Source organism: Oryctolagus cuniculus, chromosome 13 (genome assembly GCF_051225735.1).
Source record: "Oryctolagus cuniculus isolate XC-2025 breed Fujian yellow rabbit chromosome 13, ASM5122573v1, whole genome shotgun sequence".
Taxonomy (NCBI): domain Eukaryota; kingdom Metazoa; phylum Chordata; class Mammalia; order Lagomorpha; family Leporidae; genus Oryctolagus; species Oryctolagus cuniculus.
Window position 1 is genome coordinate 47,229,435 of NC_142879.1, and position 13,662 is coordinate 47,243,096.

General features: G+C 42.4%; 1 protein-coding gene across 12 annotated transcripts in view; it reads right to left on the bottom strand.

Annotated features, from left to right (window-relative positions):
- The window catches only part of NEBL (nebulette), a 395,196-nt gene that overhangs the window by 81,947 nt on the left and 299,587 nt on the right, over positions 1-13,662 (bottom strand). For 10 of the 12 annotated variants that reach the window (XM_089311550.1, XM_089311552.1, XM_089311553.1 and 7 more), the window contains one exon: positions 9,758-9,868. The exons of the other annotated variants lie outside the window; for them this stretch is intronic. In XM_089311550.1, the coding sequence (XP_089167676.1) occupies positions 9,758-9,868 (111 nt within the window). The remainder of the gene's footprint in view (positions 1-9,757; positions 9,869-13,662) is intronic. 12 annotated transcript variants of the gene reach the window in all.

Sequence of the window (13,662 nt, forward strand, 5' to 3'; positions counted from 1 at the left end):
TAGATTCCTAAGGCCCTTCCACACTCATCTAACCACAGAATTTTGGTAAATGTGATCCAAGAATCTGATGTTAATGAATTCCCCAGTTGATTGCTATGAATTAATATTCTAGGTATTAGAATACATCCTGTTACTTGCCCTTCAACCTTGCAAAGTAAAAAGAAATTCCATTTGCTTACTCGTTTCAAAATTATCAGGTCTAAGATATGATAATGCATTAATACCTTAATAGGCAATCTTTGCATTATATTATTTCAATAAGGCATATATACACAGACACACACACACACACACACTTTTGTTTACTCTTTTCTAAGCTTGCATTCACCTCACCACCAAACTCTCTTTATACTCACGAATGTGTGTGACAAGTGAATGCAGTTTAAACACAATGAATCTACTGAGAGCAGAACATCTGTTTTCTTCAGTATTTCTATTTCCATGGGCTCTACCTTAACCAAGTGACTTCAGATAGGTTTTGTGCATACAGGTAGTAAGAGAAACATAAGAAATAAGCTGGGAGCTGAGTTGTTTTGCGGCACGAATTTTCAATCATTGGGGATTTTAAAATCGGCCAATTTCATTGGCTTCAAAAAGCAACACACTCAGCCGCAAATGATGGCAACTCAATCCCAGCCTACGCTGAGTTAAGCCCAAGCTGTGTAAACAAAAACCGGCTCTCAGGTGAAAACAAACCGAAATTATTACCCGCCTACAAGACTAACTGTTTCTAAGTTACTACATTCATATGAAAACCACAGGGGGGAAATGTCTTTTTGTTTAGAAAAGAATGAGGGTAAAAATGGAAACCCTTACTTTTTGAAAAGAACCGCAACCTTTCAGAAACCGAAGCTTTCCATGGGTTACCTAATTATATGGTGTTCAGCCTAATGGCTGCGTGAAGAGAGCTGGACGCACAAAGGCGGCAGGAGCAGGGCTTTGAATAGGGCCCCATCATCCATGTAAATTGCAAATTAGAGGCCGGCATATGTGACTCAAAACAAATATTAAGATTGACATGAGCTGCAAATTCAAGCAAGCGGACACCGCCGAGCCACGCAGGAGAGAAGCGCAGGGGCCTGAGCACCGGGCAGATTTTTGGGACTGTTGCTGCTTGGGCCAGGGGCTCATGTTAGGGGACACTACAGAGTGGGGAGCTCCCGGTTTCCCCATCTGCAAGGACCTGAGCATCTACAGGGCCCTGTGGCATGGTCTCCTCAGAGGGTGACTCCTCTTCTGTAGCTGAGCCAATGCTTAGGTTTGAAGGCAGCACCTCTGACAGGTGTCCCAGGTCTGCGGCAGCTGTGTGCTCTTCTCTGCCAACCACCAGAACCCAGGAAAAGTCAAAATGCTATGCAGCAGAGAGGTTTGGAGTCTAGGTACCCACGGTAGGTACAGGCCATGCCCCCTCGGTATCCAGTGGGGCAACTGCTTCCACCCCTGCACCCACTTGGGAAACCCAGTTGAAGCTCTGGCTCCTAGCTTCTGCCTGGCCCAGCCCTGGATGTTGTGGCCATTTGGGGAGTGAACCAATGGGTGGAAGATCTCTCTAACTCTGACTTTCCAATAAACAAAATGATAAGGGAATAAAGTCTGTACATGTTTAGTACAGCAGCAATTTCTTTCCCAAATATTTTGCACCTGCAATTGGCTGAATATGCAGGTGCAGAGTTCACGGATATCAAGGGTGACTGTACATATGCAGGTACTTAAAACAGTTCTTGGAAAAGCAAATTGAAGGATAGTGTATGACTTGTGGCCGGCCTCCTGGCCCTGAGTCCAGCCACCAGCTGTGATGCAGGCATCCCATACTGGAGCTCCTGCTTGAGTCCTGGCTGTTGCACTTCTGATCAAGCTCCCTACTAAGACGCCTGGGAAAGCAGCAGAAGACGGCCCGACTAACTGAGCCACTGCCACCCAAGTGGGAGACCCAGATGGAGTTCCTGTCTCCAGGCTTTGGCCTGGCCCAGATCCAGGCGCTGGGTCATTTGGGGAGTGAACCAGCAGATGGAAGATTTCTCTCTCTCTTTCTAATGGCCTTTCAAATAAAAATAAATAAATCCTATACAAAGAAAAAGACAGTGTCCATGAGCTTTCTGAAGCACCCTTGTGTGAAGTCAACCCTCAACGCAACGATAGTGGAACACTGGTTGGTCTCTATTTTCCAGCCTTCTCACGGCAGTATGATGTTTTATGTCATACTATTCTGAATAGGGAGAGAGGAAGGAAGAAATTCTGAACCTCACCCTGAGGTTCAGTAACAGACTTTATGTGATTTTCTTCAACGTTTTCTTCCCTACTCTGTCCTCAGAGCACAACAGAGAACAAAGAAAAGGGGGGGGGGGAGAGGAGAAAAAAAACATTAAAAATGGTCTCCTTTTAGACCATTTATTATCTACTCTTATAAGGATTACAAGTTGATTGCCTCACCAATACATTTCCTAAACATATGGCTATGGATTTTTCAAACTGCTGCTGATACCCATTAAGACAGTTTTCTTATCACTCATTTATTATGAATATTTTCTTAATGTTTAACAACTTATTTTTGGTAAAAAAAAATTAGAATCATTTTAGTAAACTCTACAAAGAAAACAACTAAAATGTTCATGGGCGTTGTACCCTTACTACAAAGTGATCTAGGGAAAAATCTTATCTCAATAGTATGCCCGTGGCTTCCTGAGAGAAGATACTACATTCCTCCATGCACTAAATATGCAGGGGACAGAAGCTCCGCTTTCTTCTACAGGTCCCACACAACGTGTTTTATGCATTTATCTCATGCTGAGATGATCTGCTTTATCTTTTTAACAGTAGATAACGATAATTAAGCTTATCTGCAAATAGCAATTCTGGTTTCTTCCACAAAAATACCTAGAAGCCTAGAATTACTACTTTAAATGCCTGGTGTCTTCCTCGTGTCTTTATTCACACAATTGACGTTTTTGTCCTTTCTTAAGCTCTGGGTCATTTTCCTAAATTATCCCTCTGTCGCAGACATGTGTTGCTTTATGTCTGCCTAGCATTTTTTATTTGGAAACTGCTCTCTCCTCACCCCATGTGACCTGGTCAGGCTCTCACATGCAGCCTCCCTTCCCGTGGACAGGAGTGGCCGGTTGGTGGTGGAGGCTGCTGGTCGGATACCACACGCACTTGAAACTGATCAGCGCTAAAGGGGCGGACACAACCCAGGCAGAAACAGTCACGTGAAGGATCTGCGGCTGGGGTGAAGCACTGTCCTCCTCTCCTCTGAGAGCAGGTACTGCCAAGGATGGTTTCACTTTGGAAACATCAGGTGTCGGGTTCGGTCCAGGCACAGTCCCAAGGTAACCCTACGCAGAAGCAAGCAGGCCCCAGAGGCGGGACTCGGGAGGTGGCGTGATGGCATTGGGAAGCCTCAGGATCCAGTTACATCTGAACAGAGCTTAAGTTTTCCAATTACGTAATCCCATAAAGTGGGCTTTTTCACTGGAGCTAACCACGGGCAGATGCCTGCTGCAGTCTTCAGGTGGACCCCATCACAAGGCCTGGGGAGCTCCATTCCATGCATCAAGTGTCTTTATTGCCGCCAATAAAGATCTGAATTCTGTCAGAGTCTGTCTTCAAACTTCTTCCTTATCACGTTCACTTTTGCCCCCAGCTTGTATTTTCATCTCGTTTTACTGCCTTTTGAACTCAGCTTGTCCTGTGCCCACCATCTCTCGGCCTCTGTTTCCTAACAGCCATGCGTCTCCCATGTTTCCCACCTGCATGCAGAGGGTGCCACGTGGCAGGCACTGACCTAAAGGCCCCAGGTGCATTAGTTCGTTAACCCCTACCCCAAACTCCTGTTGTGTGGGACTTGTCTGTGCTCAGCCGGGCCACACCAGCACTCCCTTGCACGGCTGGAACCACATTCTCCAGGGCCCCCTTCTTCGTAAAGTGCGGGATTAGACTTGGCTAATAAAAGAAGCACTTGCAAGATTCTAAAAGTAGAAATAAAACCGATGTCTTTATTCTTCTCCAGGTACAGTCAGACACAGTCAAAAGGTTCCTGGTGACTTCCCAGCAAGCTTTTCATATTTACACAACAATGACTTGAGGCTCAGTGGTAGGTGACTTAATGAACTCCAGGACTGTCCTTAAAGTGAGTGTCAGACGCTAGGAGAGGAGAGGATTGAGAGCTGAGGAATGACCACGTCACGGGGAGCCACAGACACACACACACCTGTGGGGTCAAGGGCAGTGGGGGCTGGCAGACCTTAAAGAGAACAAAGCCAGCTGGCCCTGATCTACAGCTTTTGCTACTCTGGTGAAGGTTAACACAGCTCTTGGTGAGGAGGGAGAACTAGACAAGAAGTTTAACCTTTCAGTCTGTGGAACAGAGTGAGCAGTGTAACTTCTACAGAGCCTTAAATTGAAGGCCTGGTTCAATCGCAATCAAGAAAATCTTTCGTCATCATCATAAGCTCTTCCATTGGAAAAGCCTTCTGGCTATCATCAAATAAGCACAAGGGCTGGAAATTCTAGCTTTTAAAAAAAAAGATTTACTTTTTGAGTTATTTATCTAAAAGGCAAAGCAACAGAGAGAGAGAGAGAGAGAGAGATCTTCTAACCACTGATTTATTCCCTAAATGTCTACAACAGCCAGAGCTGGGCCAGGATGAAGCCTAGAGCCAGGAATCCCACCCAGGTCTCCCAGGTGGGGTGCAGGAACTCAAGTACTTGAGTCATCATCTACTGCTTCCCAGGCACATTAACAGGGAGCAGGATCAGAAGCATAATAACCGGGACTTGAACCAGCACCCCAACATGGGATCTGCGGCCTTCTTGGATGTGCATTAGCAGGAAGCTGGATGAGAAGCAGAGGTGGGACTCAAATCCAGGCACTGTGATATGGGATGCAGGCATCCCAAGTGGCTGCTTAACCTGCCATACCACAATGCCCACACCTGGAGATTCTATCGAATTATGCTCATTTTAATAGTATTAAGAGAATATTACCCTTTTAAACATGAGGGGTCTTCAAAGAGTTCAGTGAAAATGCTTATTTTGAGAAAACTGTATATGGAGTGCAAAAATTTTTTGCACCAAATTCAACTTAGCTTTTAATTGCATTTTCCACAGGCTTTTTGAAGGTCATAGGCCTGATTCTATTCAGAAGGCAGAAAAGGTTTCTGTCTTCTTAAAAAATGAGTAAAGTTATATCTAGAACAATGTATCATTATTGTCATTGTTTACCAATCACATTAGAGTTGATCAAAGCTTTGTTATTCATGGTTTAATTTTATCACCACTGCCATCTTGTGAAGAAGGCAGAACAGGTATTACTTATGAATCTGTGACAGAGATGAACAAAAAACTAATATATTTTTACCTATAATCCTGAAGCACCATTATTGTTAAGTCACACTGGGGAACCACACGGAATGGAAATTGTTTTTTCCAGTATCATTTTACTAATTTATCTTTAAGTATTCTTTTTTTTTTAAACTTTCTAATGGAATAGAAATTTTGTCTACTGATAAGTTTTTATTAATTTTAAGAAAGAACATAGATCATTCTTGCAAAGGACATTTGAGTCTCTAATTTCCCAAGCTGGAAACTTGTTTCTGATACATATGGAATTGATTGCTAGTGTGGCATTTTTGGAAGAGCTGACCTCTCCAATCCGGTCCCATGTCCGTACAGCCCACATGACTTATAAGACTTGAGCTGCCAGCTTCAAATCTGTTCCACTCACTTCAGAGCTATTGCACACCATGTTTTTGGTAAGATTGATGAGAACTAACAATGTAACCAGGATTTTCATTACAAGCCCATCTTTAGGGGAAAGTCACAGGATAGAATATCTCCAGCTTCTCTAATTACATTAGAGACATTTGGCAAGAGTAGGTCTCTTAAGATGCAGAGGGATTTTGATTGGCTGATCTTAATCATTCTTTGATGATAGTATCTACAAGATAGGTTCAGGGACCTTTTGAATATGCCTTTCAGACCTAAATCAAATCTCTTTTAATTGTTTCCCTAAACTTAGATCAGCCTATAAAATCTGGAGGTGGACCAAAAGGCCTAATATTTCATGGCATGATTCTTCTGCACAGCTCTCTACATCCATTCGCTCATTTAACACCTGTGAGAGCCCTGTGAAGTAGATAACATTGTCTCCATTTACAGATGAGAGAACTGAGACTTAGCAATTTGAAGCAGCGCTCCCAAGATCAGGAAGGCAACATGGGCAAAGCAAGCATTTTAAGCATCATTTGACTCCAAATTCTTTACATATGCTCTCATGGGGGGCATTCTGAGAAATTACTGTTTTCTTCTTTGGGGATCATTAAATTTGGGGCTATCCAAGAGAACAGTCTCCAGAACACTGGCAAGGGTACATCCCTAAAGACACAATAAGAGAGGGCGGCACTGTGGCCTAATAGCCTAAGCCTCTGCCTGCCACACCAGCAACCCATAGGGATGCTGGTTCATGTCCCAGCTGCTCCTCTTCAGATCCAGCTCTCGGCTTATGGCCTGGGTAAGCAGTGGAAGATAGTCCAAGTACTTGGATTCCTGCACTGACAAGGGAGACCTAGAAGGCAGGAGCTTTGGATGGGCCTAGCTCCAGCCATTGTGGCCATTCGGGGAGTAAACTAGCACATGGAAGACCTTTCTCTCTGTCTCTCCCTTTCTCCCTAACTCTGCCTCTTAAATATATAAATAAAATATTTAAACAACAACAACAAAAGACACAATAGGAGAGGCCAGCACTGTGGCACAGTGGGTTAAGCTGCTGCCTGTGGTGCCAGCATCCCATATGGGTGCCAGTCAGTCCCGCTGCTCTGCTTCCAAGCCAGCTCCCTGCTAATGTGCCTGGGAGAGTGGCAGAAGATGGCTCAAGTGCTTGCGCCCCTGCACCCATGTGTGAGATCTGGATGAAGCTCCTGGCTCCAAGCTGCTGAGGCCATTTGGGAAGTGAAACCAGAGGATGGAAGATCGCTCGCTCTCTCGCTCTCTCTCTCTCTGCCTTTTCCTCTCTCTTTGTAACTCTGCCTTTCAAATAAATAAATAAATCTTCACACACACACACACACACACACACACACCAGGTTAGACTGGCACTCAGTTATCCACAGGTGGGAACCCAGCTGGACAGTTACCAAGAATACTCTCCCACGCATTATCTTCTATTTACTCCCAGCACTGCAGGTGTAAGGGAGAGGAAGATTATGAAGGAAAATCACTCCTTTGGCCCATTGATGACCCGTCTCATAAAAGGTTTGTAAGGAGACAAAAGTTAAAAGCTCTGAACCACAACTGTCCAAGTTTCTTGGTTCTCCTGCAGATCCTAGAAAGCTAACTTGGCCGTGGCAGAAATATTAAAATCCTACGATGTTGCCTCTCATCGTTTGTAGGTAAATCAGATTCACCTGTGATGACACGTTCATATTTTAAATTAAAATGTCCTGTACAGCCACAGTGCAAAGTGTATTTCACAGCAGGACAAGGGAACTCTGTTTCTAAGCTCCCTACAATGAATTTCACTGGGCTGGGGTTTTCAGCAGGACAGGATTTTGTCTTTTACGGAGAGTCTGTCGCTTCATCCACGGAAACAAGTCCTAGCTCTCCTTGCGGCTTGCCAGACCTGTGTTTAAATTTCATATTGTAAAGACAACAAATGTATTATTCTAAGTGGCCTGCCTCCAGGGGAATACCAACTACTTCACAGGTAGAATACAAATATCCTTCTCACTTTAAATCTGAGTAAATAGTCTTAAACACTTTCTAAATCCTATTATATGTACAAACTTTGCATGTAAAGGTTGAGCCATGTCGGCAGAGGAGTAAAAGTAAACACATCTTTCTCCCATAAGTACACAGTATTGAATGGAGGAGAAAAGGGCTTTGTACTCTATTCCCTCAATCCCTCAATCAAAGACCTTTTAAAAGAAAAGGCAGAGTTAAAATAATAAGCCGAGTTCTATGATAAGGAACTTCTGTATTTGAATTTCATTGAATTATAGAGTTGGAAAGGGCCTCCTGGGATCCACATAGCCCCAGCCCCCACCCCAGCCCACCAGCCCACCTTCTAACCCACCCGCTTTTTTATGGATTCAAAGTCTGTTCAGCATCAAAACAGAGGGAACTCCGGGTGCCGTGGTCGTTCTTTCCTGCAGTGCATCTGAATTCTGATGATAACCTCTTTTGCTCCCCATTTCAAACCTTCCATTTAACATCTTGACAAATCGCCAGTGACCTTTAAGAGCGGGGGTGGAGGGGTAACAGCAAGAGCACACTCAGGAGTCTGACTCCTTCGCCGTATTTTCCTCATCTACAAAATGGGAGTCGGGACAGGGCTTCTGTGAGAACTGGAAATGATCAACGTCTTGGCACAGTTCCTGGTGCATGGCTGCGCTCAGTAGTGGTGGTCACTGCGATTATTACAGTCATTCTGTAAGCAAACAACACTCACAAAGCCTTTCCCTAAAACAGCCCAGAGAATGGTGATATCATTGTCAGTCCCAAACCATCTTAGAAAAGTGCTTTGGTATTAGGATAAGTACATAGATCTGGGATACAATGTAAACTTTCAGTCTGTTTTAACTTAGACATTGATTGATCCATTGCAATTTAACCCCAAATAACTGTGGCCACCCCACAAAGACACAGTGCCCAGCTGGGCTTGGGGTCCAGAGGCAGCAAGCACTCAGTATCCAGGAGGAGAACTCACTGGTGGACAGGCAGTGGCAGGTGGCAAAGATGTTTGACTTTTTCCAAGAAAGAGAGCTTCATGATCCAAGCAGGCCAGACCCTTTATCTGAACTGATTCGAGCTCAGGGAGAAGTGGACGAGCAGCTCAGACACTCCTTTTGGAAAGCAGAGAATTCCTGCTGAGGATGCAAGGAAGCTTCCCCTACGGAAACTGTTCTTCTGGGCCGCCAGGACTGTGCTGGTAATTGAGAAAGGCATGAAAGTCTGCACGGACTTGGTGACTTACAACCCAAGAAGAAATTCATATTCTCCAGGCTAACTCCTCTCTCTTGGCCCCAGAGGTCTTAAGTTTGACAAATTTGCTCCCCACAAACACTCTAAAGGCACAGCAATGGGGTAGAATCTACCTGGTATTTCTGAAATGATCCTTTTGTGGGTCATTAATTTCTAATGCTCTTTCTTCCAGGGCTTCTTGAGTCTAGAGTGGAAACCATGAGCTTCTGCATCAAGTCAAGAAGTTCTGAAAATATTACTCATCAAATGTGCAAATAATCCACACTTGTCTTGTACAAAACACAATTTCCCATGTCTTGGTGCAGATGCTGCATCCAGCATCCCATACTGGAGCTCCACTTTCCATCTAGCTTCCTGCTGATATACTTGAGAAAGCAGCAGAAATGCCCCAAGCACCTGGGCTCCTGACACCCATGTGGGAGATGAGGATGGAGTTCCAGGCTCCTGGCTTCAGCCTGGCACAGCCCCAGTTATTGGGACTATTTGGAGAGTAGACCAGTGAATAAGAGATGTCTCTGCTCCCACTACTGTCACTCTGCCTTTCAAATTAATTAATTAATTGATTTTTTTCCATTTCCCAAAATGCCTGGCAATTTGAAGGCATTCTACTAGGTTTAAATGATTGGCAACAGAATGATCCAGATCTACCTCTAATGAGAAATGTTAAAAGTCCTCTTTGACCACGAATGTCATTATATTTAAATTTCAACAAGATAACCAAAAGTCTTAACGTGAGTTTACTACAGTTTCCAAGAAAGTCATCAGGAGTGAGCTTCCTTACGTTACTCTGGTGTTTGTTGACCTCCATGGCGTGTCGGACCTCTGGCGGCTCCTTCATGTGGGCATAATCTGAACTTCCTTTGGCGGCATCATGCTTCTGCCTGTAGGCAACCTTAAACAGTGCAGAGAATGGTTGATTCCAGCGAGAGGCACATTAAGTTCTTACCTGTCACACTGCAGTGTCTTGCTAGATACTGCCAGTGATAGTATAGGTAAATTTGTCTAAATCTGTCTCAAGATAAGGTACATAACGGTTTCATCTGAGTGCTTCAGTTTAGACTCCTAATTCTAACCCTGTTGCTTCTTTCTACATGTCCTTGGTCAAACGGTGAAATCTTCACTTCTATTCATGTAGCTCTGATCACACTTACAATTTTGGGAAATTTCCCCTATCCAAGAACTTTCAGCCAACAACATAACTGTCCCTTCACTGAAACTCATAATCTAGTACAACTAGCAATGCTACAATCCCCTAGCACTCCCCTCCCAGTTTTTCACACAACTCTCTATATTCTGAAAGCTCCAACTGAACGTTCTTCCATGAATCAAACCCCAGTCTGCCTCCCCATGACCGCACCTATGTGGCCATATGGAAACAGCCCCTGATTAACAGGGCTGAGCTTCCAGTGAGGAAGGAAGCCATAATGGTATCTATTCCTCCAGACTGTCTACATGGATGGAGGTGTCGGGTCCTGAATACTCCAGATGCTCTCTTCAACCTAAATCCATTTTACTATCCATTCCTTCCTTCAGGTGCCCACAATGGCCAGAGCAGTGCTGATTAAATTGTTTCATCTAATCCAGGTTCTCACCTCCGACCTGCCAAACGCTATCAACGCATCCACAGGTCACAACAGGTTCACTTGGATGGCTACGTTGAGATTTCTATCAACAAATGCTCTTAAATCCTGTTGCTCAGCCATGTTCCCACAAACAATCCTGCATTTTGGTTGACAACCTGGACTTCACTATAGCACCTCACATTATTCCAGGTATAATTCACCTTGTTAAACTGTCCATCAGTTTAGTCCATCAAGATATCAAATTCTGATTAACATATCTGTAAATTTCCAATTGTTTATGTTAAACAGGAATGCCTTTAAGAACTGTCATTCCTTTATGTTCTGAAAGTTTTAGCCAGAGCCATTAGCAAGAAAAAGAAATGAAAAGGATACAAACTAGAAATGAGGAAGTCAAATTATCCCTGTTTTCAAATGACATGATCCTATATATAGGGAAACCAAAAGACTCTACTAACAGACTATTGGAGCTCACAAGAGAGTTTGGTAAACTTGCAGGATATAAAATCAACACACAAAAATCAATATACACAGATAATGCCATAGCTGAGAAAGAACTTCTAAGATCAGTACCATTCACAAGAGCTATAAGAAAATTTAAATACCTTTGAATAAATTTAACCAAGGAGATGAAAGATCTCTACAATGAAATTACAAAACATTAAAGAAAGAAACAATATACACACAGAAAATGAAAGATTTTTTTCTTCCATGTTTGTGGATTGGAAGAATTAATATCATCAAAATGTCCACATTACCCAAAGCAATGCGGATTCAATGCAATCCCAATCAAAATACCAAGGTCATTCTTCTCAGATCTAGAAAAAAATGCTAAAATTCATACAGAAACACAAGAGACCCTAAATAGCTAAAGTAATCTTGTACAACAAAAACAAAGCCAGGCGCCTCATATTACTAGATTTCAAGACATACCATAGGGCAGTTATAATCAAAACAACCTGGTATCGGCAAAAAAAGACATGTACAAAAAAGTAACAGAAATAGAAACCTCAAAAATTAATCCATGCAGTATAAGCTGTAAGCAACTAATCTTTGACAAACAAGCTAACATCACTCCCTGGAGAAAGGAGAATCTATTTGATAAATGGTGTTGGGCAAATGGGATCTATGTATGCAGAAGTATGCAGTAGTTAATACAGAATACAAAAAATATATAGGAATAAAATGGACATCTTATGATTTGATTATTGTTTTTCACCCTTGTCTATATGCCTGTGGAACTGTGGTCTTTATTCTTTTTACTTACTGTATATTATGGTTAGTGAGTGGTGCATTAAACCTGTAATTATAAAGTGGACTGAAATTATGTATTTTCAAAAATTAAAGAAAAGGAAGGAGTGGGATTGAGGGAAGAAGGGAGGGAGGGAGGGAGGGAGTGCATATGGTTATCTTCTTAGAATTGTGCCTGTGAAATACATTAAATTTCTTCTCTTTATATTAATAAACATTTTAAAATGTAGAAAAAAAAAGAACCATCATTCAAGCTGGGAAAGTTCAGTCTCCGTTTCATTATATTTTTAACATCATTTTGAGGAAAGAAGAGGGAACGTAATGTGTGGCAAGTCTTCAAAGCAACAGGCAAACTTCTGTGAGACATCTTCCTTCTGAAATCAAAACAGCTAGCATATGCCTTTGTCCTTTTTGATGCATGTCTGATTTATTTGTTTTAGACCAACTATCTTACTTGTGCCTTTACAAACATAACCAATGCAGCAGATCCTTTTATAGGTTATCATAGAGCTAGCAAATCATCAAGTGCAATTTTACAAAGCACTCTTTCTTAAAAAGGCTATGTAATTTTCTACTTGTAGCATTAAAGCATTCATTTTATTTATAGCTTCTCCTAAGTACCACTTTAGAATTAAGATTACATCAAATTGGAGGCAGCTGAACTTTAATTTATCATATTAATTTTCTACCTTGAAGTAGCTAATGGAAAATTATGTCAAGCTAATAAATTTCTGATAAATTTGATTTCTTAAGATTTGTCATGGGAGTGTGGCATTTCCCCAGATGAATACTGTGGGGGAACTCAGACTACAGTGGTACCAGACACCTAAGGAGTGGAGGGCACTTGCAGTATACACTCATACAAAGATATTTACACAGGCAATGGATACCATTTTCTTATAGATTAGACCCTTGGGTATTTGCACGTGTATATGACAGAACTTCAAAAAGTTTATGTAAAATAGAACTAAAAGGTGAGTTTTTTTTGGTTTAAAAAAATTTTGAAATCCATGCATAATTTTTATAATATACATTTCCCATGAACTTTTTGAAGACTTCTCATATGCAGAGATGTCAAAATTCCTTGCATTAAAATAAACTTATTCTTTAATTCTACCTTCCTTCATGAACTTTTTGAGGTGCGCTAGTATCCGATGTACATGTATGGTTAACTTGCAGTGTATTTCGTTAAGTACTCTCCACGCAACTGCGCTGTTAGAAGTCTAGCATCTGCACCTCTGACCCGGTGAACCAGGAGCCTGTGGTCACTGCAGACAAAAACAGAGACCGCCACGAAGCTTGTCAGGATGACACCTGAGCCGCCAATGCTCCCCTTGGCCTGAGGCAGCCCCGACGAGAAGGACTCCCCTATGACACCGCAGAGTTTTTCATTTCAGTCTCAGAAGCTTTCTTTGGGTTGTTTGTTTATTATGTTTTTAATAGGGGACAGCAAGTAAAATGGTCTCCTAAAAATTCCATTCTTCCTGCCTTTCCCCTTCCCTTCCCCTCTCCTCTTGCCTGGCTTCTTAAGGCCTTTCTTGTCAGTCACCTTCTACAAGGAAGTATTAATCTAGCTAAAGTCACCTTATCACACTAATTTCAATTTAAGTATAGGAGAGTATTTGCAATTTCATTTTAAGAGAATAGTTGATCTGAATAGTTTATCAAAAGTTGAGGAGACTTTCTTTTTAATTTTTTTTAATTTATTTATTTATTGACAGGTAGAATTATAGACAGTGAGAGACAGAAACAGAGAGAAAGGTCTTCCTTCCATTGGTTAACTCCTCAAATGGCTGCCACGGCCAGAGCTGTGCCGATCCAAAGCTAGGAGCCAGGTGCTTCCTCCTGGTCTCCC